We start from the raw sequence: 27,500 nt of genomic DNA, 5'->3' as shown, positions 1-27,500 counted from the left end.
AGATAAGGGATCGGGGGACCCTGTCAAAGGCTTTCTCCATGTCAACGAAAGCCAGGTACAGAGGTTTATCCTTAGCTAGGTATTTCTCCTGCAACTGTCTCACTAGAAATAAGGCATCAGTAGTGCTTTTACCTGGCACGAACCCAAACTGCATCTCATCTAAATTGATTCACTCCCTAATTAGTTGGGCTATGACCCTCTCTGTAACTTTCATAACCTGATCTAACAGCTTGATGCCTCTGTAATTATTTGTATCTAAAGCGTCACCTTTTCCTTTGTAGCAGTTGACTATGATGCTGCTACACCAGTCATTGGGTATGACTCCTTCGTGTATCACCTGGTTCGTAATCATCATCATCATCGTTTAACGTCCGCTTTCCATGCTAGCATGGGTTGGACGATTTGACTGAGGACTGGTGAAACCGGATGGCAACACCAGGCTCCAGTCTGATTTGGCAGAGTTTCTACAGCTGGATGCCCTTCCTAACGCCAACCACTCAGAGAGTGTAGTGGGTGCTTTTACGTGTCACCCGCACGAAAACGGCCACGCTCGAAATGGTGTCTTTTATGTGCCACCCGCACAAGCCAGTCCAGGGGCACTGGCAACGATCTCGCTCGAAAATCCTACAGGAGCCAGTCAGGCGGTACTGGCAACGGCCACGCTCAAAATGGTGCATCTCATGTGCCAACCGCACAAGAACCAGTCCAGGGGCACTGGCAACGATCTTACTTGGCTTGCCGGGTCTTCTCACGCACAGCCCATTTCCAATGGTCTCGGTCCGTAGTCATCGCCTCGGTGAGGCCCAATGTACGAAGGTCTTGCCTCACCACCTCAGCCCAGGTCTTCCTGGGCCTACCTCTTCCACGGGTTCCCTCAACTGTTAGGGTGTGGCACTTTTTCACGCAGCTATCCTCCTCCATTCTCACCACATGTCCATACCAGCGCAATCGTCTCTCTTGCACGCCACAACTGATGCTTCTAATGTTCAGCTTTTCTCTCAAGATACTTACACTCTGACGGGTATTCACATTGACATTACACATCCAACGGAGCATACTGGCTTCATTCCTTGCGAGCTTACGTATGTCCTCAGCAGTTACAGCCCATGTTTCACTGCCATGTAGCATGGTTGTTCGTACGCATGCGTCATACAGTCTGCCTTTTACTCTGAGTGAGAGTCCCTTTGTCGCCAGCAGGGGTAAGAGCTCTCTAAACTTTGCCCAGGCTATTCTTATTCTAGCAGCTACACTTTCAGCGCACCCACCCCCACTACTAACTTGGTCGCCCAGATAGCGGAAGCTATCGACTACCTCTAGTTTTTCACCCTGGAATGAGATAGAAGTTGTTTCCTGTTTGTTTGCAGTCTTTATTGCACCTGAACATCTGCCACAAACAAGGCTATATATATATATATATATTGGTAGAGCGAGGGATACTCTTGACCGGAGAGGTTAGCGGGTGTGATTGCAAAGACAAATAGATAAGGAATGAATAAAAACAGATGTCAGGCCTGCAGGTTGGGTAGGGACAGGGTAGTGCTGGAAATAAACAGAAGTTTGAGGCCTAATGGTATTCTATTAAATATGGTATTGCAACTGAGGAAAATTATACTAGTTATATTTTGGGTGTGCAAATAAAGGAAAAGAGGGGAAATAGAGCTATTGTGGATGTACCAATTAGAATTCTTTTCATTTGTTCATGGATTTACCTAATGAATATGTATCCTAATTGTATTGCTCCTCCCTTTTTAGACAAAATGCACTACAATAATATTGATGAGTTATGTCCCTCCATTGCTATATCTGTTTAACCTCTTCCTCTTCGATGACAATACTTGGCCTATGGATTCTTCACTCGACATGATCTTTAACTGATGAGATATTCTAGAAACTGCTGCTAGAGACTATGTACACCTTTTTATTATATGGCTAAATTAAAAGTCCTTGTTAAATCTTGCCAAACCATTTGTCTCTTCATTTCTGATTTTAATCTATATACATACATACATACATACATAAATATATATATATATATATATATATATATATATATGCACACACACATACATACACATGCACAGGAATGTACACATACCTAACACACACATACATGCACACACGTACACACAACTACATCCACATACATACACATGCACAAAAACACACATATACCTCCACACACAACCCCTCGTTCACACACACATATCTCCCACATACACAACATGCACTGATACATACATGCACACAATTACACATACATGGGCATATACACATGCACATACACACACAGAGGAACGCACATATACTTCACAGATACAAACCCATATACATGCACACGCACGCACACACTACACACAAAACCACAAAATGCACACACACAACATATACATACATGCGCACATGTACATACACACACATTACTTCAAACTGCCAGTTGAACACCTTTCTACTGACCATTCCCCTACGCACATGTGAAGAGACACACAACTACACAAAAGACTGCTACTCCTGCTACTAAATTCTTCCTACAATATTAAACGACACAAAGTTCACTCACACATACACATATAAACAGCCAAAACCACACACACAACACATACACGTGCTATTACATGCACACAGACTTGCATGCACGCGCATACCCACACATACCTCCTCTTACACTCTCCTGTCTTAGAAAGAACTTTTTCTTCACCCATTCCCTTCCGGTCATTTCAAAATGTAACCACATGTGAATCATTGGCAATTTTCTTCCTCCGTCTTCCTTTCTATTGGACTTTCCTCTGTTTCTGAAGAAGAGCGTCTGCTCGAAACGTTAAACCATCGTTCTTTCCTTCCATGATCATCTGCTAATACATTACATGTACCACGTCCTTGCGTTGTTGTTTTTTGGGGATTTACTCTATATATATATAGGTGCAGGCATGGCTGTATGGTAAGAAGCTTGCTTCCCAACCACTGGGCTCTACGTTCAGTCTGACTGCACCTTGGGCAATTGTCTTCTACTTTGGCCTCAGGCCAACCAAAGCTTTGTGAGTTGATTTGGTAGATAGAAACTGAAAAAAAACTCCTGTATATATATCTATCTGTGTTTGTCCCCACCACCATCACTTGACAACCAGTGTTGGTGTGTTTGCATCCCCATAAGTTAGGGTTTCAACAAAAGATACCAATAAAATAAGTACCAGGCTTAAAAAAATAAGTACTGAGATCATTTGACTAAAAATCTAAGACTGTCCCATCATGCCCACAGTCTAATGACTGAAACCAGTAAAAGACAAAAGATATATAATATTACATTTTGGAAGTTATTACTACTGTTTTTCAATAGTATCTTTGACTAAAAGCATTTTTTCCCCCTTTAAATTATATGAATTTAATCTGTTTCATTTTAGGTTGTTGATATTATGCAGAAATTGTACAATGTGTTTATTAAGTATGATGCAACCATGGTTGAAATCAACCCTCTATCAGAAGATTCTAATGGAGATGGTAAAGTATAATTACATTTTCTCAAGGTAACTTATAAAGTATACGACATAGACTAACAATATGACAGTACTTCCAACATATCAGGTTCACAGCTATGCTATCCATCTTCATTTATATTTGTTTGGGAGTGGTAGAAATTTCTCTGTATTTAATAATCTAATTTGACTGTTGTATCTCCCAGCATATAAGTCAAATTTTTCAAATTGAAATTTACTGCCAAAAAAAAGGTAGGCCAACTTAACCACCAAGACAACTTTGGAGGATCAAAAATTCCATGTGAAATACAGCAGAATTTGGAAAGATAGTGATGTTTTGAGGAATGTTTACACTGTATACTGGAAAATATGGTAAAATATTTATTTCTAAAATTGGCACTATAGCTTAAATTTTGCAGGGTACAGTATAATCAACCCAGTTCTTCACTGGTACTTATTTTACTGATCTTGGAAATATGAAAAACAAAGCTAATCTTGACTAGATCTAGTTTCAGGACATATAGAGATTTACCTAAATATTGTAAGGCATTTATCTGACGCTCTGCCAATTTTACCAGTGCAGAGTCACTAGCTTTTATAAATCCTTTCATATACAGCCATAACAAATCATCTTTAAAGCCACTTACATAAGCCTAACTTTTTTTGTATTCTGCTATAGATTATAGTTTGGAGAATTGTAAGCACATGGAGAATTGTAAGCACATGAGAATTATTAAAATGATAAACTTGATATAAAGGATAATTTGCTGGTGTCTCTTGGGTGATCCTTGTTGCTAGTTGTTAGGTTTAATCACGTGAGTGCTTTCAGATCAAAGATCCTTCATCAGATGTTCTTATGCTTTTTTTTTTTTCTTGTGGTGGTCATTGCTGGTGCTGGTTAAAGGTTCTAGAAGCAGTAGATGTATAGATATACTCATTCCAGCAGTTAAGGCTGGGTGTTTTCCTAATGAAGTGTACTTTCGTGATTTTCAGGTTGATTGCCTCCACCAAGGCCACGTATCTCTTTAGAGAATACACCAGCACATTATCCTTGCTTGCCACCCCCATCCCCTCACCAACACCACCAGACCATGTATCTTCTTAGAGAATTGCCTACCTTCTTTATCTTCCTAACTCCTACTAATGGCATTACCCTGTTGTCTTACTATGCTATTTATATAAAGCTCTTTTAAAAATGTATTTTTGCTTTTTCCAGTATATTGTATGGACTGTAAACTAAATTTTGATGACAATGCTGCCCACCGCCAAAAAGATATTTTTGCATGGAAAGATTGGTCACAAGAAGATCCACGTGATCATCAGGCTGCTGATGCTGATCTAAACTACATTGGATTGGATGGCAGTATAGGGTGTTTGGGTAAGTTTGGATTTTTTAATTTACATATCAGACCTCATGGGGGGAAACACTAGAACATATAATCACAAACTAATAACTAATTATATTTTCTGCAACCATTTTGAAAGAGTTACTGCAGTTTTTTTTACTATTACCTTAAATCAGTGCAATGTTGATAACAAGTGACAAGATCCCAATGTAATTTTATCTGTTTCCCCCATTCTTTTATTCTTATTATTTTATTTGTTTCAATCATTAGACTGCAGCCATGCTGGGACACCACCTTGAAGAATTTTTAGTCAAATGAATCAATTCCAGTATTTATTGTTTTTTAAAAGCCTGGTACTTATTCTATTGGTCTCTTTTACTGAACTACTAAGTTACAGGGACATAAACACACCAACACCAGTTGTCGAGTGAGAGACATGCACACACACAAGCTTCTTTCAGTTTCCATTTACCAAATCTGTTCACAAAGCTTTGGTTGGCTCTAGGCCATAGAAGACACTTGCCCAAGGTGCCATGCAGTAGGGCTGAACCTGGAACCATGTGGTTGGGAAGCATGTTTCTTACCAGACAGCCATGCCTGTATTAAAACTAAATATTTGAATATCTCAAATTAATCAAATTGTATTAACATTCTTTAACTCTAGGAAGAGCTTTTTGGATTTGTAGGAAAACAGTTTGTTAATGATACTCTTTAGAATATCCTAAATTTATTGTTTTCTTTCAGTAAATGGTGCTGGCTTGGCAATGGCAACAATGGACATAATCAAACTTCATGGAGGAAACCCAGCTAATTTCCTAGATGTGGGAGGTGGAGCTACAGCCAAGCAAGTCACTGAAGCATTCCGCCTCATTACTTCAGATCAAAATGTAAGTTTTGATGTGTTTTATTTCCACTAAGTAAAATATGTTTCATGGTGTTAATTATCTGAGAGATTGTGACATTGATTGATATAAAATCCTAATCTTAGAAAATATTGTGATGTTAATAAATATAGCTTAGAAAAAAAAGCATCATTTTAATATAAATTGTAGGTCACAATTAAACAAGTTTCTACAGTAATCATATTGACAATCATAGTATGAAGGCATTTTTTTTCTCTATGGATTGAACAAGTTGAAAAGTGGGCATTTATATAAGTTTTTAGATAAGATGTTTAGTAGCAATTTTCAATATTACATAAACTGTTCTATGATGTACAAAGAATTGTCTGAAAAATTGCCCTGCGGTCCTCTCTTATAGGGTGCAGTGATGCAGTCAGTACAAGATATTCAGCCTGCTTTCATGCTATTTCTATATATATGGAAGTATTAGCAATGATTGCAGTAGAATCACATTATTCAAATACATCAGAAGACTGTTCTGGTGTCTGAGTAATCCAATAACTATATTGAAAAAAAAAACAGCATTTTTATTGGGATGTTAAGAAGGCCTTATTTTGGATTGAGGAGTTTCATATTCCTGCAAATCACTACACAAATTATGATAGCACAGTGAAAGCAAGAAGTTAATATGTTGCTGTGGTATCATGAAGCAACATTCCCAGTCTGGATTGTGCAGCTGTGTTCCAGCATTTTCATTATAGCTTTAAGTGGATCAGATAACCACAGACTTGGCAATCACTGCTCAGCTGGGATGAGGCCAGAAGAAACTCTGAAATCCAAAGTGTACCTGCATGCAAATTAATTAATTAGACTGTATGTAGTGCTTAATGAGAAACCTTTATTTATCTATGGAACCTTTTTAGCTTTTTAATAAACATGCTAACATTGAAAGTTCAAAAAACAGACATAAACATTTGATCAATAAGCCTGTCTCACTGGAAGGATGTATATTTTATAAGTCCCATAAACTTGTTTCAAATGAAGAAATAACTTTTTTTAAATATTTTGTTTTTTAAATCATTATTTGCACTGTGAAAAGTAAGATCTGAAACAATGGCTTGCATATTCTTAATACATCCCAGCAGATATTAATATGCTTGTCAGTTTTGTGTATGTCACACGAAAACAACTCTCATTTACAATGGCAGTGTGTTCATAACACGCTCAGTGCAAGGAATTCTACCACATTAGAGTTTTGACATGTGTCTCATCAATCAGAAGTGTCCAAACCTTTTATCCTGAACAAGTCACCGGCAAACAAATTGTTTGCTAATCAGTGCTGGTATTTGCCAACTGATAAAAAAAATATTTACATTTTGATTACTTAGGTTATTTTTAGCCATATTAAACTATTTTGAAAGATTTATGGCTATTTTATCAAAGCATAAGCAATAATTTTTGTTGCTGTTTTAGCTCCAGATCAACCATAGTCAAACAGACTCATGATCTCAGGTTTTCTAGCTGTGACTATCCCATCTTTCCCTACAACCTTTCCCATATCTAGAAGTATATTATTCAATGTGTATGAATCTTTGCAATTTTTAAGATAGTATGGTATGATCTGGCTGCTATTTCTAGCAGGTTGAATAACACAAGGACACATTGTCGTTGGTTTGCAGATCAGCAATGTGCTAAAAATTTGTACATTGTCGTTAGAAAAAGTACTGACTGTATATTAATAGATATTTTACTTATTAAAGAGAAACTTAAGATATTTTGATAAAACTAAAACTCTAGAGATGTTTGTGTGTACTCGAAATATCTCAGAAATAGTATATTTTTCAAAATTTTTTTTGCATATTTATTTTCACACTTACCTTTGGCAGTGCAGTACACATTTTTGTGATCTTTGGGACTCTATTTGTTAAGGAAAACAGTTAAACACAATTTTTGTTTGTTATTTCTTGACGAAAAATAAAACATCGCTTCTGTGACGTCAACACACATACACATAATGAATGTCATGGCGTGTCAATCAACACAAACACTCGTTTGCTATCTGTGACATATACACACACACATAATCTTCATGCTTTCTAAGAAAAAAAAAAGGTGACATTTTGACATACACAATATTTTAATCATTTAGAAATACTTTCAACTGAATGTGATTTCAAAAATGTAAGTTGTTTGTACACTAAGTGGCAGAGGTAAAGAATATGTACACCACCCATTTTCGGCATAACAAAAACCCTAACCCTAACCACCAAATTTACATATTCTTTACTTTTGCCCAGTAAGTATTTATATTTTAACTTTCTTTAAACAGACAATGTTTTTTTTTTAATTATTTTCAAGTGAATGGCGATCTTTTGCTTATCTTCTGAAGTTCGTTAATTTCTGTATCAAATTTTTATTTATTTAATTTTGTTTTAAAGTGAAAGAAAGGAGAAAGTGAAAGATGTATGGATGTGTGTGTGTGTGAAAGAGAGAGAGAGAGAGAGAGTGATTGAATGGGGTGTGTTGTCATGTATATGTACATACATCAGTACATATGCATATATCTTTTTTGTATTTACGTGTGCATGTGTGTGTCAGAGAGTGAGTGAATGTGTGTTCTCATGTATGTGTAAGTGAAACTCTCTCTCTCTCTCTCTCTCTCTCTCTCTCTCTCTCTCTCTCTCTCTCTCCCTCTCCCTCTCTCTCTCTCTCTCCCTCTCCCTCTCTCTCTCTCTCTCTCTTACGTCCATTTCATATACACATTCAAACATCTGGCACTTTCTCCTCGCTTTCACTTCAAAACAAAAGTAAATAAATAAAAAACATTTACGAAAATTAACAAACAAAACCAACTGATCCGGATGACAGTTCTGAGCCTCAAAGCAAAAGATTGTCCCAAGGGAATACTGTTGCAAAAAATTTTTGAGTGCATTCAACGTATCTCAGCTCCAAAGATTTGGCTGCTATTTCTAGCATACCCTGCTGGTTCGTAACAGCTATTTGCAATAAAGGACCCGAAATACTTGTTATGTGGTAGCAGGGCGTGCAAGAAATAGCAGCCAAATCTTTTTCTTTTCTGGGGAAAGAAACCGTTTACGCATGATTTCAATGTCACATTCATTGAAAGCATGCGAAATAACCTGGAAAAGAAGAAAAAAAACCCATGAAACAAAACTCTGTTGCTGGGAAACTCAGACTTTCCAGGTGATCCAACGGGTCACGGGTAGTCTAGTATATTTTTAAAAATTTAATTAGAATCTTAAATCCTTTGATTCTATTCTTCTATTCAGTTTCGGTCTTCCTTTTTGTAATTCATATTCGAGCGAGATCGTTGCCAGTGACCCTGGACTGGCTCTTGTGCTGGTGACACATGAAATGTTTTGAGCGGGATCGTTGCCAGTGCCCCTGGACTGGCTCATGTGCGGGCGACACATGAAATCTTTCGAGCGAGATCGTTGCCGGTGCCCCTGGACTGGCTCATGTGCGGACGACACATGAAATCTTTTGAGCGAGATCGTTGCCGGTGCCCCTGGACCGGCTCTTGTGCGGGTGACACATGAGGTTTTTCGAGCGAGATCGTTGCCGGTGCCTCTGGGCTGGTTCGTGTGCAGGCGACACATGGAATCTTTCGGGCGGGATCGTTGCTGGTGCCCCTGGGCTGGCTTTTGTGCGGGTGACACATGAAATGCCTTGAGCGGGACGGGATCGTTGCCAGTGCCCCTGGACTGGCTCATGTGCGGGCGACACATGAAGTCTTTCGAGCGGGATCGTTGCCAGTGCCCCTGGATTGGCTCATGTGCGGGCGACACATGAAATCTTCCGAGCGGGATCGTTGCCGGTGCCCCTGGGCTGGCTCTTGTGCGGGTGACACATGAGGTTTTTCGAGCGAGATCGTTGCCAGTGCCCCTGGACTGGCTCTTGTGCTGGTGACACATGAAATTTCTTCGAGCGAGATCGTTGCCAGTGCCCCTGAACTGGCTCTTGTGTGGGGTTCTGGGATTTTCGAGCGGGATCGTTGCTGGTGCCCCTGGGCTGGCTCTTGTGCGGGTGACACATGAGGTTTCTCGAGCGAGATGAGCGTGGCCTTTGCCAGTACCGCCTGACTGGCCTTCATGCGGGTGACACGTAAAAGCACCCACTACACTCTCTGAGTGGTTGGCTTTTAGGAAGGGCATCCAGCTGTAGAAACACTGCCAAATCAGATTGGAGCCTGGTGTAGCCATCTGGTTTCACCAGTCCTCAGTCAAATCGTCCAACCCATGCTAGCATGGAAAGCAGACGTTAAACGACGACGACAATACGTACAGACATATATATATATATATATATATATATATACCGCCTGACTGGCCTTGTAGGGTTTTCGAGCGAGATCGTTGCCAGTGCCCCTGGACTGGCTCTTGTGCGGGTGGCACATAAAAGACACCATTTCGAGCGTGGCTGTTTTCGTGCGGGTGACACGTAAAAGCACCCACTACACTCTCTGAGTGGTTGGCGTTAGGAAGGGCATCCAGCTGTAGAAACTCTGCCAAATTAGATTGGAGCCTGGTGTTGCCATCCGGTTTCACCAGTCCTCAGTCAAATCGTCCAACCCATGCTAGCATGGAAGGCGGACGTTAAACGATGATGATGATGATGATGATGATGATGATGGAAATCAAAATCTAAACATCAGATTTATTATCCTGTCATTTTCTTAAGGATTGCTGTCCTGCTAAAATTACTGGACCTACAAAATGAAATTCTTTTTGAAAGGTTTATCTTTGTCAGAATTTAACGACTAACTTTATTTATCAGCTGAAAAGATTGGTTATCTGTAAAACCTTATTTTATGTAATAGTGTTATAAAAGCTATTTTCACCTTCTTAATAACATAAAATTTATATTATCTGAGTTATTTATATTCAAATTCAAGAAACCCTGACTACTTTGAAGTTAAAATTTGTTTGACAAACATTAAACATTTTAGAAACAAATTGCAGAAAATAAAATTCTGATACTTTTATAGGTTCAAGCTATTTTGGTGAATATATTTGGTGGTATCATGCGATGTGATGTTATTGCTCAAGGTATTATAGCTGCAGCTGCAGAGCTGCAACTACGCATCCCTATTGTAGTTAGACTACAAGGTAAGTTTGTCATTCCTGTTATTGTCTAATCTTCTATTTAAAATTACTTTAATCAAAATCATTTTGTTCAAGATGCCCTTGTGTGAAATGGAACACAAGTAAGCTGAAAGAGTAATAAATGTATCAATTAAAACAAATGGGAGAGATGATTGTACTGGTATGGATATGTGGTGTTTATGGTGTATGAGTGTTGGGAGAAGTTCTTTTCTGCTCTCTTTGCAAGGTATCTGTGAAAGTGGATACAGGAGTGGCTAAGTGATTTAAGAAGTTTGCTTTGCATTCACAAAGTTCTTGGTTCAATCCCACATGGCATCTTGAGCATATGCATTTACCATAGTTTTTAGTCGACTAAAGCTTTTTGAGTGAATTTGGTTAGCTGGAAACTGTATAGAAGCCTGTCAGATGGACTATACCTTTACTCTTGAATTTGTGTAGCATATTTGTGTTACACTGATTCTGCTTGGGAATTACATTAATGGTACATGTGTCTGTATGATACTCTAGTCACTTTCACATGCTAATTCAGTTAGCAGGTTATCCACTGATGAAACAGTTGGCTGCTCATATGTTGGAATCAACATGAAAATCCATCATCAGTGTAAGTGTAAGTTGTTTTAAGGTCAAATATCAAGAGGATGGGTGTCATGGATGAGATGATAGAAGACTAGAATGATCGGCAATATACTGTACAACAAACCTATTTAATTCTTGCTGTCATGGTAGCTAATACAGTAATGTATAAAGTTTAACCCTTTAGCATTTAAACCGGCCATATCAGACCCAAATATTCTGTTTTGTGTTCAAACTGGACAGATCCAGCCTGTCACACCTACCCTACAATGTCATTCTAAAAATAAAGAGTCACACCATTGAAGTCTAGAAGCTATGATATAATACAAGATTAATTCAAAATAATGTGAATAAACAAGCATTATATTTGAAAGAGTAATCTGAATGCTAAAGGGTTAATTTGTGTAATTTTCTGACTGTCATGCTTTAGAGACACTATGCATTTATGTGCTAAATGTCTTTTTTTTTTCATTTTCAGGAACAAGGGTAGAAGATGCCAAAGCTTTGATTGCTTCAAGTAACTTGAAAATTTTGTCTTGTGATAACTTGGATGAAGCTGCTAAAATGGTCAGCTGATTTTCTTTGCATTATATGATTGTATATAATAGATTGAAGGTGCATAGTCTACTAGTTAGGGTGTTGCATTCATGGCTGCAAGGTTTGTGGTTTAGCTTTCTGTACTGAGTGGCATGTCGTGTTCTTGAGCAAAACACTTCATTTCAGATTGCTCCAGTCAATTCAGCTGTAAATGAGTAACCCTGCACAAGAGGAAGACCTGGATGGAAATGTTGAAGGCAAAATGTTAGCATGGTTGTGTGGTTATGAAGTTCTTGGTTCAGTCTCACTGTGCTGCACCTGGGCAAGTGTCTTCTATAGCCCCAGGCTGATAACTACCTTGATAGTGGAATTATTAGATGGAAAGGAAGTAACCTGTCATATATATATATAGAGAGAGAGAGAGACGTCTGCAATGGTATAGGCATGTGGCGAGAATGGATGAGGATAGCTGTGTGAAAAAGTGTCACACCCGAGCAGTTGAGGGAACCTGTGGAAGAGGTAGGCCCAAGAAGACCTGGGTTGAGGTAGTGAGGCACGACCTTTGAACATTGGGTCTCCCCGAGGTAATGACTTCTGACCGAGATCTTTGGAAATATGCTGTGCGTGAGAAGACCCGGCAAGCCAAGTGAGACCTAAATCCAAGGCCTCTGCCAGGATGCGTACCTTCCTACGTTGGACACTAAACTCCGCTTGCGAGGACTTGTTGAGGCAAGTGAAATCGAACTAATTTCGACAGATGGCACCCATGCCAACGTTGTCTCCTTCATTGGAAACAGAAACTCAGTTTGCGAAGACCTTTTGAGGCAAGCGAAATCGTGATAGCACTTGTAAGGACATTCGAGCGAGATTGTTGCCAGTGCCGCTGGACTAGCTCCTGTGCAGGTGGCACGTAAAAGACACCATTTTGAGTGTGGCCGTTGCCAGTACCGCCCAACTGGCCTTCGTGCCGGTGGCACATAAAAGCACCCACTACACTCGGAGTGGTTGGCGTTAGGAAGGGCGTCCAACTGTAGAAACTCTGCCAAATCAGATTGGAGCCTGGTGTAACCACCTGGTTCACCAGTTCTCAGTCAAATCATACAACCCATGCTAGCATGGAAAGCAGACGTTAAACGATGATTATATATATATATATATATATATATATATATATATATATATATATATATATATATATATATATATGTATGTATGTATATATATACACAAAGTATGGGGGGTTTACTTCACAGATGATCTAAATGATTAGGTATGCATAAGTATATATACATTATGTACATATATGTGTGTATATGTATGTATATATGTATCTTTGCTTATATATATATATATATGTATGTATGTGTATATTTATATTCATATATACGTGTTTGTGTGTGTGTATATATATATATCTATATATGAATATATATACTTGTGTTTATTTCTTTTTATGCAATTGTTTACCTGAATAAGCAAGTACATGTACTTATATTTCCCCTTAAAATCCATGGATATTGCAAATCATATTTGGAATTTCCTATGGATGGGAAATGCAACAACGAAAAGATGTGATATGTGGAAACGTACGTAGAAATGTATTAAAGGATTTATAAATTTCCCTCCGTAAGTTCTTATTACAATATTCATCCTTTGCTATAGTTGTACCAGACTAATAACTGTCTCATAAAATCATTTTGAGGTATGGAAATAATAAGCGATAGCGAGAAGAAATAGCATAGGATTTTTTAATTAGCGCACTCGAAAATGTTTCGCATAAATAAACTTAAAGGATATATATATATACACACAAATAAATAAAATGTGTGTGTGAATGTCATTCCACTTGTTGTCATTAATACCTTCTGTGCAAAAACTGTGTCTTGTTTACAGTTATTGTAAAGCTAGATGTCCTGTTGTTTTAGTGGAAACCACAAGATCTTCTTGTTGCCAACACTCAGCCATTTAAAATTTGCCTCAGCAAGTCTTCTTTAATCCATGCCAGCATGGAAAAATACATATAAAACTGAATGCAACAATTAATTCAAAGTTATTGAATTTACTAAGCATAAAACTATCTGAATACTGTTAAAGGTTCTTTAATATTTGTTTATATATTTTTTTATTTTCAGATTGTAAAATTGTCCACCATTGTTGGTCTTGCCCGAGAAGCTTTTGTTGACGTTAAATTTGAGTTGCCATTGTGAAACTTATATTGTTTGTAATTTCCCCATTTCAACCAAAGATGTCTTTGCTTTATAGATGACAATAATAGATAATGTCAAGGAGTTGATTCTCAATCCACCAACTCCTATCAATTTCTGAAAAACAATACAATGGATTATCTACATAATCCTTCATAAACTAGGTTTATGAGAACTATACAATAGTTGCTATTTTTTAGCAATACTCTTCTATAGAAGTACCACCAATAATGAAATCTTACCTCTTAAAATCCAAATAGTTCATTGGATTTTATTTGACCAAGGCAATAATGATTTATATACACACATACAAATACATACATTCGGTATATATATATATATATATATATATATATTGATATAGACAACAAAGAAAAATTGTTGCTACAACAATAATATACAAAATTTGCAATGATTTTAATTGCCTTTAAACACAGCCTTCTTTAAACAAATACATTTGAAAACATTAGTGCATGTCTTGTTACATTCTATGTCCATTCCTTGTTGAGTGTTGGGAAAATACATTTTCATATTATTTTGTACTGATAATATTACTAAAATAATATATTTGAAAAGGAAACCATTATCTTAAATGTGTTGAGTTTATTATGGTTTTTAACTAACCTTATTTCTGAATGATTGACCTGTTCATGTTCAAAGGTATTTTGAATTCAGAAAATAATTCATCATTTATATAATGCAATAAAATATTGTTGTTTACGAATAAGTCTTAATTTATAATTCTATACAATTTTATTGTTGCTAGGTGCTCACTTTAAATTTGTTTCTTTAATTGTCTCAACTTTTTTCAAATCTTTAACTTATATGTGTTCTTTTTTAATGTAAACCTTTCTATGTTCCTAGTACATGCCTAGTATACCTTGTATAACAAACTTAAGTCTAGTTTTGTATTATTAGTCATTAGATAAAACCAATAACAGAATCTTTTACTTATCTGTTTATCAGATATTTCATTTTCTCTATTCATACAGCTCATTATCATTTCATATTTTTAACCCTTTGCTGGTCCTTGTATCGCATGTGATACACAGAAATTTTTCCCTAACATCCATGCGTCATATATGATACATGTTCACAATTTTTTTCAACCATCAGAGTAATGGAAAGCTTTATATTATGCAGAACATGAAATGAGCTAACTAAAAGTCTGAAAAACAAGCATAAGTATAAACATTGTTATCTTTTGGTTTGACTATTTTGCTCCAAAAAAATTTTCTGAATAAATGAAATCAATAGATCTTTATATAGGAAAAGTAAGATAAAAACATGCGACATTGAAAAAAAAGATCATGTGATTTCATCACTATTCATATTATGCTTACAATTTTATATTAACCTTTGTTACATTTTGTCAGCATTTTATGTGAAAATGTTATTTCTTCAAGCATTACTGTGTCTCCACCCTCAAATATATCAGTAATTCCAATATGCTACTAAATGCTTAATCCCCAGAAGAATAGAAGACAAATTTCAATGAGACTTGAACTAGTGTGTCAGTAAACATAAAGCAGGTATACCTATGTGGGCATAGTTCCTGGTTTTGTAACCACTGCACAGCACCTTAGGCAAGTATCATCTATCATAACCCTGGGTTGACCAACACATTGTAGGCGAAATTTGGTAAACAAAAACTATGCAGAATCCTCTCTTATGTGTATATGTGCATATGTGTTTGCATGTCAATGATACGTATATCAATGTATCAAGTGAAACTACCTTGTATTTTGTCTACCAAATCTTGTGGACAAAGTACTGGGGAGTCTGTAACTGACATGGATAACCTTTCTTAAAAAGGCAAGCCACATTACTAAAAAAAGAATTCAAGGTGATTTTTTGTTGGTGAGCCATTCAGAAAGTCTCACTGGCTGCAGTTTGCCCATGACTGGTCTATAATATATCAGCTAAATATTAAATACCAACTAAAACTTGAAGGCAACACCCTAACATGGCTACAGTCCAGTGACTGAAACCAATAAAAGTAATATCTAGTCTAGATCTATGCCAGTAGCCCCAACCATATATATTGAATAAATCAATTCAGCATATCATTTTAGTTCAAATAAAAGAAATGTAATAAGTTTTATTTATAAATTCATAAATCAAAGAAATCTAGTTTTTAATAGTTAGCCCTATTGAGTAGATAATATGTTGTTCAGTAGCAGCACCTAACATTAGAGTTATGCTACCGCTTTCTGTATCAAGGCTGCAATGACACTTCATATAAACAGGCTCACCTGCTGCCAACTAAAGACATCAGTCTGCAGAAGGATCAGTGTGACCTAATCAGCTGGTTACAACTACTGTTAGTGCTTGATGAAACCACCATAAGCATGATGTATGTAGCATAACAAGAGACTAATGAAGGATCATCCAACTATTGCTAGTGATTGCTGCTGGATAACAATGTTTGCTAGTAATGCATGAATCATTCAACAAGCTCTGTCTGTGGGGATACATAAAAAAACTCAAGTTGGTTGTTTGATACATAAGGGTGAAAGGAAGCCTGTGATATATCAATGTTGACATTTGACACAAGTTCCTATTAAGAAATGATAATTCTTTCTTGGTCTTTCTCTGACATAGGTTCTTTTCACTATCAATACACAGAATTTTTTTCCCCACTGCCAGTTCTATCCACATGCATTGTATATCATACAGTGTAGCTGCTTCTGCACGTATCAAATCCCCTTAACTTCCAATGATTGTTTCATCTCCCTGTTGCTCCATATTAGATGTCAGTTAATATTGCACCTAACTTGAAGGTGGCAAATTGGCAGAATTGTTAGCATGCCAAGCAAAATGCTTAGTGGCATTTTGTCTGTCTGCATGATGTTTTGAGTTCAAATCCCACCAAGGTCGACTTTACTTTTCGTCTTTTTGGATTCAGGGTCAATGCAATTGACTTAACCCGCCACCAAAATTGCTGGCTTTGTGCCAAAATTTCACACCCATATTGCACATAACTCAGATCTCCCCCATTGAATACTATGTCTTGCTATCATTCTGCATCACACCTACACTTTTTTAATAGTCAGAAATATTTGTTAGTGGTAGTGGTTCTATCATTTAATCAAGGATCATTTGGCTGTAGAAAACATAAAAAGAATACGATCAAATTAATTACAACATTAAAGGCTGTTGAATTGCCCTGTGTTCCCAGATAGATAAATGAAAGCCTGATATTGTTACAACATACTGAAAATACATTCAAAAACAAGTATGAAACCTTAAAATTGCATCTGTTATCAAGAGGTAATTCACTTAAATTGCTTACAAAGTGATGGAACCATCTTATGAAATAAAATCTTCTCAAACAAGAATGCATATACAAAGTTAATCTAAAGTTAAATATTTGGATATGTTCAGAAAGACCCTCGAAGTGACACTTGAGGAATTTTGGTATTTTATAGTTAGTCAGAGGAGAACTAGCACTCATAACTTTTGATGAGTTCAAAGTAGTCGGTGTTCAGTCTGAATATCTGCTATCAGCAAGACAGATGCATGAATAGAATTCCTGAAATTTGTAACTCTGATGGGTTAGTAATGAGGGACAGGTATGTGATGTAGAAAATGAGATATAGTAGGAAGAGAGATGTGAATGCAGATAACAAATTTATAAGAGCAGAGATAAGAAGCATTGCTCACATGAGCCAATACTTGTATATTTGTGTGTCAATTTCTTTTTTTTAATCATTTAAATGGCTTTTTGGTTGTTTATATTTGTGTATACAGCAACCAGCATTAACAACTCAGATATGTGAGCTGTATTATAAGGTGGATCTTTTTTTTTTTTGAGTATTGTAGAAGATTAACAGCTGACCATGGTTGGAATAGAATTAGGGCTTTTCTGGAATTGAAGCCTATTCTTTTTTGAGCTGTTTGGATTTTGTCTGTGTGAATAGCAGATAAGTTATTAAAATCCAGAAATAAGTATTTATTTTCCTTTTTTTAATGAACCTTCAGTTGAATACTGAAGTTGATGTAATTGATATGTTGAAATACAATTTGTGAAATCAACTTTCTTTTTATATGTACATGAATCTTAATTCAACCAATTATAGGAGAAAGAGAAGGAAAAATAAGTAATTTTTAAAAATATGACCAAACAAATACACCACAGTGTAGGTTAGGTGGCTGTAAAGACATGGCTGCACACCTAAGAGTAAGTCCTTGGAGTAAAGTGAATCAAACTTTGAAGAGAACAGTTGAATGGGTTCATGAATGAGCTAAAACAAAGAAAATAAGGCATGTAAATGGATACAAATGACAATAAAATGGAAAAATAAATTAAGTTGGAAAGATAGGTTTGACAGACAATGTACTGGTTGTCAAAAATTTGTTTAACCCTTTAGAATTAAGATTACTCTTCAAATGTAATACTTGTTTATTTTTAGAATGATATTGTAGGATAGGTATGACAGGCCAGATCTGGCATGTTTGAACATAAAACAGGTAGAATATTTGGGCCAGATATGGCTGGTTTAAATATGAAAGGGTTAATTGGTTGAAAGAAATTCATGGCATTCAAACCCTATGTTCAGAGGTTTGGGTTGTGTGTGTGCTGGTTAGTACTCTGATACAACACATACAGATAGCTGGACATGATTGGGGAAGATCTTCAGAGACTCAACATCACCTTGGAGGATGCAGAAGGCTGGTACATGACCACCAGCAATGGAGAACACTGGTCAGCTCTATGCATGATGACATCTCAGAGACCACTAACCAGCCTCATGAAGCAAGCAAATACATATATATATATATATATATATATATATATATATATACATACACATATATGTATACCAATATATTCACATGCACACATTGTGCGTGTGTATACATGAATGTTGACATTCTGCATCTCTACATGACACCGAGTAAAGCACTGATGCCATGTTTACATTCTTTATAAACATTACATCCTGTAACTCTGTGCTTTTGAAGGCCTGCAAGATGAAAATTCCTTATTTGCAAAATGGATTCAAATAAGGGAATTTTCATTCTGCATGTTTTCAAACAGGTAAGTGTTGTGAAGGGAAGTTTAATTGCAAAATATTGTCTCAAGTTTCCAGCCAACCCATAGCAGCATGGAAAAGTAGATGCAACATGAACAAATGAACTAAAATTTACATCTACATTACCAGCAGAATCATTAGCATGCTGGGCAAAATGCTCTGCAGTATTTCATCCGTCTTCATGTTCTGAGTTCAAATTCTTCCAAGGTTGACTTCACCTTTCATCCTTTGAGGTTGATAAAATAAGTACGAGTTGAGCACTAAGGTTGGTGTAATCAACTTACCTCATCCCCTGAAATTGTTGACCTTGAACCGAAATTTGAAACTAATATAACTAAGAAGGTACTTAGCTCTTGCTGAATTCAACTGTTATGTAAAAATCTTGTCTGTGGGTACTGTGGTGTGTGTGTACGAGTAGATGTAATCGCCTTACCTCGGTTTTCCTTTCGTCGACTGCGAGTCTGTCTTGCGGTATCCAATCCTAGAAGCTTGCCCCGACCCAAAGAACACCAGGAATAGCAGCTGCTTCTCCCAGACCTAGACCGTCACTAGACACGTCTTGTCTTGTCCGCGACCCCGTTCGAAAAGGGCACGAATCCCAATCGAGGCTCCCTCTGCCCTTTTTCCTCTTCCGGTCAGCCTCCCCAGACACTGACGTCATACCACACGCCACCCTGATCTTAAAGATCACGTTCACCCCTACTCCAATTCGAAGTCTGCCATCCAACCGGGCGGGCGCCTTACACGTCGAGATCTTCTCAAGCCAGGTGGCTCGTTTCCATCGCGCTCTTCATCCGACGAAGTGGCTATCCTGCGCAGGTCCAGCACATGACGCGGCATTCCATCCACAGATACATTGTTTCTGGAATTGACCACTGTCACTGTTCCCCTGCCCCATTGTGATGTGCAGCGTGCCTTCGGCGGCTTGACCCAAACTTCCTCCCCTACTTTCACGCCGGTGGGTCCCTTCTCTTCCTCGTCCATTTCTAAGTACAGGGTCAGGGCGCTCCCTTCCAAGTATAGAGCCATGAGACTCACCACATCACTTATTCCTTGCAGTTTGGCAATGAGCCTAATTTTTCGCATCCAAGCCATGACATCTCCTTCGCCATTAAAAGGCCTGATCACATTGCTGGCGATCCTAATCTTGGCTGCCATCGCGGCGAATTTCTACACGTGGGGCCGAAATAGCTTGTGGTGTGTGTGTACGAGTAGATGTAATCGCCTTACCTCAGTTTTCCTTTCGTCGACTGCGAGTCTGTCTTGTGGTATCCAATCCTTGAAGCTTGCCCCGACCCAAAGAACACCAGGAATAGCAGCTGCTTCTCCCAAACCTGGACCGTCACTAGACACATCTTGTCCTGTCCGCGACCCCGTTCGAAAAGGGCACGAATCCCGACCGAGGCTCCCTCTGCCCTTTTTCGTCTTCCGGTCAGCCTCCCCAGACACTGACGTCATACCACAGGTACAACACTGTAGGTATCAGGTTACAGACTGTTAATATCTCAGCTGATTATCTTGTCATGTATTGGCTAAGTCATCTGTTGATCTCATCACATTTTATCAGCAAATGTTATCCATTCATTATCATTTTGGTATTGAAGTTTATACAGCCAGTTAAATGAAAACCAGAAATCAAACTTGTTAAGTAAGATGTGAACTAGGTGGGCTTTCACATGATAAATGAAATGGTTAATGTGCATTAGCCACTGGATTACAGTTACTGAAGGAGCCTCCTCATAGTTACTCAGTTTTCAAGAAAAAGCAGCTAAATTTTGAATCACATTAACCATCTTGACAAAAAAAAAGGGGAAAAGATGTGTTGAATAATGCAAATCCAAATACACTACTCCTGATCATGGTTAACCTAAACCTAAATAACAGCAGCCCATAATCAGTATACATCTCTAGTTATAATGGCAAAGTATTTGATGTTTGAAATAATCTGGACTGAGGCTGAGTTCTGGAAAAGTCGTGGTGTCTAAATACAGGTACAATACCAACTTACCGGACCATATCTAGAATCTTTTATCTGCATTAATTTACACTAATATACAGGTGCCTGTATTTCATTTAATTAATGAAATCAATTTAATATTTGAAAATAGAAATAATACATTTCTAAATCTCTCATGAGAGATTTATGCAGTAGCAGCACGATAAAGTGATAGTATGTTGTCAACTTAATGTGACAGTCTCATGAAAGGGAAGAACACTACTGTTATTTAGCCCTAGGAAACACCAATGATAAGCAATGACTCTGAAACTTGTCTCTGGATACTGGCTTTGTTGGGTAGAGGTGCTTATCTTCACTTTGAAAACATAAGGACACAAGAAATGTGTCAAGTCCAACAGGAAACAGTGTTTCCTAGGGCTAAATAACAGTAGCATTCTTCCCTTTCATGGGACTGTCACATTAAGTTGACAACATACTATCAATTTAATATATGTTTAATTTAGAGTGAGTTGACAAAGGTGATCACTCATTGGTTTGAAAAAAGACTGTAATCCAGAAAAGCCTTGGAACCAAGTTCTGGAAAATCGGTTGTACATGTACAGAAGTCATTTCTTCAGATCTATAGGTGTTGAACCCTTTTTTTTATTTATCTATTTATTTTTTAGCCATTTCAATCATTTGACTGCGGCCATGCTGGAGTACTGCCTTGAAGTGTTTTTGTCAAACTGTTCAATCCCAAGACTTATTTTTAAGTCTAGTACTTATTCCAGCAGGTCTCTTTGCTGAACCGCTAAGTTACAGGGACGCAAGCACACCAACACCAGTTGTCAAGCAATGATTGGCGGGGGGTGAACACACATACACACACACACACACATATATATATATATATGTACAATGGAATTCTTTCAGTTTCTATCTGCCAAATCCACTCACAAGCTTTTGGTTGATCTGAGGCTATAGTAGAAAACATTTGCCCAAGGTGCCGCGCAATGGGACTGAACCCACAATCATATGGTTGAGAAGCAAGCTTCTTACCACACAGCTATACCTTAAAAAAATTTTTAATTTGAAACCATTATTATAAGTTGATCAAAGCTGGGAGAATTGTTAGCACACTAGACAAAATACTTAGTGGCATTTCATCCAGCTTTATGTCATAAGTTCAAATTCTACTGAGGTCAATGTCGCATTTCTTCTTTTCAGAGCCAATAAAATAAGTAGCAATTGAGCACTGGAGTCAATGTACACTCCCCTCAAAATTTCTGGTCTTGTGCCAAAATAAGAAAGAATTATCATAAGTTAGTCAAGGGTGGGGGATTGACAGAATCTTAAGAGCATCAGGAAAAATGTGTACTGGCATTTCTTCCAGATCTCCATGGTAAATTCCAGCAAGGTCAACTTTACCTTTCCTTTGGGGCTGATAAAGTGTCAGTCAAGTACTGGGGATGATGGTATCGACTTGTTCCCTTCCATCAAAATTACTAGCCAAAATTAGAAACCATTATTATAAATTAGTCTGTGACTGACCCCATAATGTTGGCAAATTAATTTGGTTGATGAAATTTTTTAGATACATGTTGGAAGGAAAAATTTTTCATTAATGAAATTCACTTACAGGGCATTGGAAGACACTTGCCCAAGATGTCACATAGTGGGACTGAATCTGAAACAACATGGTTGAGAAGCAAACTTTTTAAAGTTAGTCATTTATCATCATCATCATATGTTCACGTTCAGCATGGGCTGAAAGGGTCATCATGATCCAAGACATTTCTTATTGAGAACTACTGCTTCTGAAGACTATTGCTCAGATATGTCATTTGAGTTGATTTGTAGGTTTGTATGCCTTTTCTATGCCCACAAAACTCAATGTACTGGGTACAACACTAGAGATGTATATTCCTTGGCAAAGCAAGATTATAAAAGAACCTTACAACCTTTACACTTTCTCTGCTGATTTGCCTATCACTATACAGTGTGTTCTGGGCTCATTTTCATGGCACCAGCACCAAAGAGGGAGCCTTGTTCACCATTCAATTGCAGAGGGAGGACAACAGATTCTGTCATAGCACCATGACTACAGATGGGATGTCTTGTATACAGTAAATATAAAAAATACTCAGTCACTTCAGATGTGTTGACTGAGAAGGGTAATAAAGGGAGAGCAATGATAGTAGAAAGGGCATTTGGGAGGGGAAGATAGGAGTGTTAACTGCAGAGAGTTCTCAGTAACCTCAGAAATGTATATTTGCTGAAGTGACTGAAGAGGAGAATAATGGGGGGAGAGAGAAAAAGAGCAAAGATATGAGATGGGCCAAAATTTGGGGGAGATGGAAGGAGAGAGAATTTGGTGGGAAAGTATAATGGACAGGGTTATCTGGGGATAGAATTGGGACAGGATAGCAATAACAGAAAAAGAGAGAGTGAGGGAGGGAGATAAGTTTGCAAAACAGAACAAATTTGTATATGTAGCCTATTAATATCCTTTTAACTTACTAATGATGTGTCATGAAACAAATCTTTGATAAAAAAAAGAAGTCACAAGACTAGAGTCTTAGAAATAAATACAACCTAAAAAAGAACTAGCATGCTAAAACCAGGCTGGATAACTTTTGTAGTCACTCATCAAGTGACAAGTATTGATAATCTACAAAATCATTGCCCCATAAGAACAGTGTATTGGGTGCATTTTTTCATAGCACTAGCAACAGAGACAAAACAAAAAGACCCACTCAACCTCATGCACAGGAACATTTTATCATGGCATTAGCTCTTGAAAGGATAGGTTGAGAGAGTGATGGATAGTAAGAGGTGAACAAGTAGTAAGGATAAATGATGAATGTTAATATCAAATGGCTAGAGTTGGGGGAATATAGATAGTGTATGAAGTACATGTACATCTGATGCGAACCTTTTGCATATACCTTGAGAAGGGTGAGAGAGCAAAAAGGAGGATGAGAGATGCAGAGGTAGTATGTTGGTAAGAGGATAATCTTAATGCATCCCTAATTACACTGAAAGCAATGTATGGTGAATAGAAGAGATTCACTGCTATCTGTAGTCATAAGCAGCATGGTACAGTGTGATTGAGAGATGAGCATGAATGATAAAGTTATAGGTGGTAGATAGATAAGTGACAAGAGAGATATGCCATAGAAAAGATGAGTGATAAGAATGTTAGAGAGGTGAGAAGCTTCCAATGATGTCAGTGATGTATGCACACACACACACACATATCAGATTGGAACCTGGCGAAGCCCACCGGCTTACCAGTTTTCAGTCAAACAGTCCAACCCATGCCAGCATGGAAAGCGGACGTTAAATGATGATCATGATATATATTTAGTATTACATAATTCAAGGATCAAGGTGTAGGAAGCTAGTAAATTTTCAGTGGCCTGTAGAAGTTATGGTTTATTGACATAGAAGGTTGTAAATTTTTCCAATATCAAAGCTTGATAAGCTGAAAAATGTTATTTTATAGTTCACGGTTAGCAACTAGGGTTGCTGTGTAGGCAAATAAGAATCTGAATGTATATATACACATATATACATGCACATACATATACCTAAAGATACTTATGCATATCTTTATATATATACATTTTTAACATTCATTTTGCCATAGGTAGGTTAGTCTTCATACCCAGACCAATACAATTGTTTCTCTTGTTCATTACATCTCAGTCTTCTTTTGTTTAGTTTTTCTCTGTTTCTTTGTGCTCCAACATTCATGCACACTTGTATGATACATTGAGTGGAGTACACCCACTTCATTTCTTTCTATTTTTACAAATCCTCACCATTCAATATCCACACCTCACTAGCATGTAGCATTGCATTTCATACACAAGCATTATACAATCTGCCCTTCACTCTGAGAGACAAAAACCCTTTGTTGCAAGTAGAGATAATAGTTCCCCAAACTTTTTCCAGCAAATTTTTGCTCTAGCTATTCTGCTTTCACAATGCCTCTCATCTTCTGTCAATCTGGTCCTCAAGCTGACAGAAACATTAGCACGCTGGGCGAAATGCTTAGCAGTATTTTGTCTGTCTTTATGTTCCGAGTTCAAATTCCACTGAGATTGACTTTGCCTTTCATCCTTTCGGTGTTGATAAAGTACCAGTTGCGTACTGGAGTCGATCTAATCGACTAGCCCCCTCCCCCAAAATTTCGGGCCTTGTGACTAGAGTAGAAAAGAATCTGGTCCTCAAGTAACAGAAGCTACCAACTACTTCTAGAGAGCTTCCTGGGCACTGAAGGTAGTCTATTTCATGTATGCGTTTACTGCCCCTATGTGCCTGCCACCTGTGAAATTTACCTTTTCTGTTAGCCCACCTATGATCCCACTTCACCTCGTGTATCCATAGTTTACATTGGATACACAGCATGGAATTTTTACTTACTTTTCTATATATCAAGCATGATATATAGTGGTAGCAGGGTCCTGTCTCCTTTCCTACTCACTAATACTTCGGTTTTATATAAGGGGCACACCATAGTCCTTGAGTGCTTTCAGTGAAGTTAGCTCTGTAATAAATGTTTTGTCCAGATATCATGTAGTCTGAGAATAACTTCATATTTCGAGGTGTTGTTTCCTAATGTACAAACCTATGAGTGGTAGTTTTCTTCCTTTCCCTACTGTCTTAGATGTCCTGCACACATCTTAGGTACTTCTTTTTCTATTGAGATTAGGTTATAAAAAGAATGTATGGGTGTAGTGTCAGAAAAAATGCTTTGCTCCATTTTTTCGGCTTATACACACACACAGAGGCGAATGAACGACTGACAGTTACGGAAACTGATAGAATTTCCTCTAATAAAATAACTGTTTTGACTTCATTGGAGCAACCTCTAAATCACGATCCTCTCCATCTTTATTGTAGACATACTAGCCTTAGTTTTTTATGTGGTCATTGGTAATTCCCGTTTTGGAGATATAGGACATATTTAAGATAAATTTAGCTCCTATTTCTAACACGTTATTGTTTCGCTCCAGGCTGGATTTATTTCTGTAGACCTATGATTAAAGACACTTCAGTCGTGACTATATTGTTTTTATTTAGACGTAGAGTATATCAATCTAAATTGCTCTTACTTGAAGCCAGTAGGATGTATTTGAAGATATGGCTGCTATTTCTAACTGCTTGAGGGACCAGGTTCCCTTATTTATTCGTATATAGTATAACTTGTATGTCTATTATATAAAAAATGATACCAACACACTACTGTATGTCATTTGCTAAATATCTGGCTGCTATTTTTTGCTGGTCGAGTTGTCACACAGATGCTCTTTCGTTAGCTTGACATTCAACAGGTCAAGCAACTATGTCGAAACTTTCCCGCTAATTAACCAGAATTACCATGCAATTATTCACAAAGTGAATAAATCTTTAGTATATCTTCTTTAAAGATTATGTGTAAAACACACAAAAAATACAGAGAGGTTACAAAAATGTGTGTCGTCATATTTGATAGTTCCAATTTAATAATATATTAAATTGGAACTGAGAATGATTTATTGATATTGCGAACGCATTCTTGAGAAAATAGAGAAAACGAAGAAAAATGGTGAAACAAAACTATTAACACAATGACTATAAGGAAAGCAGATTTGTGTGGAAAATCAATAAATTAATTAGTTTAAGCAAGATACCAACAATAAACAGAAACATCTAACTAGTATGCAATAATGTAAAGCAATCATCTGACGCCCTGTTTTTGAAAATTAAGAAGAGATAGTTATTTCTTTATAAGTCATTTAAAAAAATGGTTTATACGTCTTTGAAACAAGTAATAGACGACAAAGTTGTGAATAGGAAACTATTTTCCCTATTCACCGTCCGGTTTTCAGCAGTGAACTGAAGGTCAAGGCCACCCAATAGGGAAACTAATCGGCATGTAGCGAAGGTCAAGGTAGCAGAAGAAATACAAGCAAACTTCATTCAGTTCGAAGAGTTATTCATTTAGAAATTCTCTTCACTCTTTTTTTCTCCTTGTCATTATTAAATATTTCTAACGAGCTACATTAGATATTTTTCCAGTTTAATTAATTATTTCTGTTCAACTTCAAAACTTTTCTGTAATCACTGCTCTAATCACTCTGGACTCGCAGTCTTCCTGACAGCATTACCCGCCTTTTTTCTCTTCCGTTCTATTTTTCTTTCCTTCGCTCTCTAGATCCATTAGGTTTGCTTGCCTACATTTCACACTCACTAAGAGCAAACTTATAAGCATTGCTTCTGTTATAAAAAAGAAAGAAAATTATCAAATTACTATTATATATAATCTTTTAGTGGTTTAGTGAACTTCTTCTGTATCTTCGTTGATAACTTACAACTGATTTCACATTACGGATCTTTCAAATCGCGTCGTCTTAAAAAATACTAAACAAAAACACATACT

The 27,500-nt window shown here is 37.3% G+C and overlaps 2 protein-coding genes across 4 annotated transcripts in view; both read left to right on the top strand.

Annotated features, from left to right (window-relative positions):
• Positions 1 to 14,822, top strand: part of LOC106882163 (succinate--CoA ligase [ADP-forming] subunit beta, mitochondrial) — a 43,300-nt gene extending 28,478 nt beyond the window's left edge. Inside the window, exons 6-11 of the mRNA XM_014932742.3 lie at positions 3,396 to 3,492; positions 4,684 to 4,845; positions 5,558 to 5,700; positions 10,664 to 10,784; positions 11,833 to 11,921; positions 14,024 to 14,822. Of these exons, the coding sequence (XP_014788228.1) occupies positions 3,396 to 3,492; positions 4,684 to 4,845; positions 5,558 to 5,700; positions 10,664 to 10,784; positions 11,833 to 11,921; positions 14,024 to 14,098 (687 nt within the window). The 3' untranslated portion in view covers positions 14,099 to 14,822. The remainder of the gene's footprint in view (positions 1 to 3,395; positions 3,493 to 4,683; positions 4,846 to 5,557; positions 5,701 to 10,663; positions 10,785 to 11,832; positions 11,922 to 14,023) is intronic.
• A 12,160-nt stretch (positions 14,823 to 26,982) lies between these two features.
• LOC106877521 (retinoblastoma-associated protein) overlaps positions 26,983 to 27,500 on the top strand; it is an 85,945-nt gene continuing 85,427 nt past the window's right edge. Inside the window, exon 1 of one of the 3 annotated variants that reach the window (XM_052966334.2) lies at positions 26,983 to 27,500. This exon is cut by the window's right edge and continues 4 nt beyond it. The gene's annotated coding sequence lies outside the window, so the exon portion shown is untranslated. The other 2 variants (XM_052966330.2, XM_089349228.1) reach the window with 2 other exon arrangements.

This window comes from Octopus bimaculoides, chromosome 3 (genome assembly GCF_046866305.1).
Source record: "Octopus bimaculoides isolate indiv1 chromosome 3, ASM4686630v1, whole genome shotgun sequence".
NCBI lineage: Eukaryota > Metazoa > Mollusca > Cephalopoda > Octopoda > Octopodidae > Octopus > Octopus bimaculoides.
Note: the sequence above shows the minus strand (reverse complement) of the source record. Positions and strands in the feature narration are given on the sequence as shown.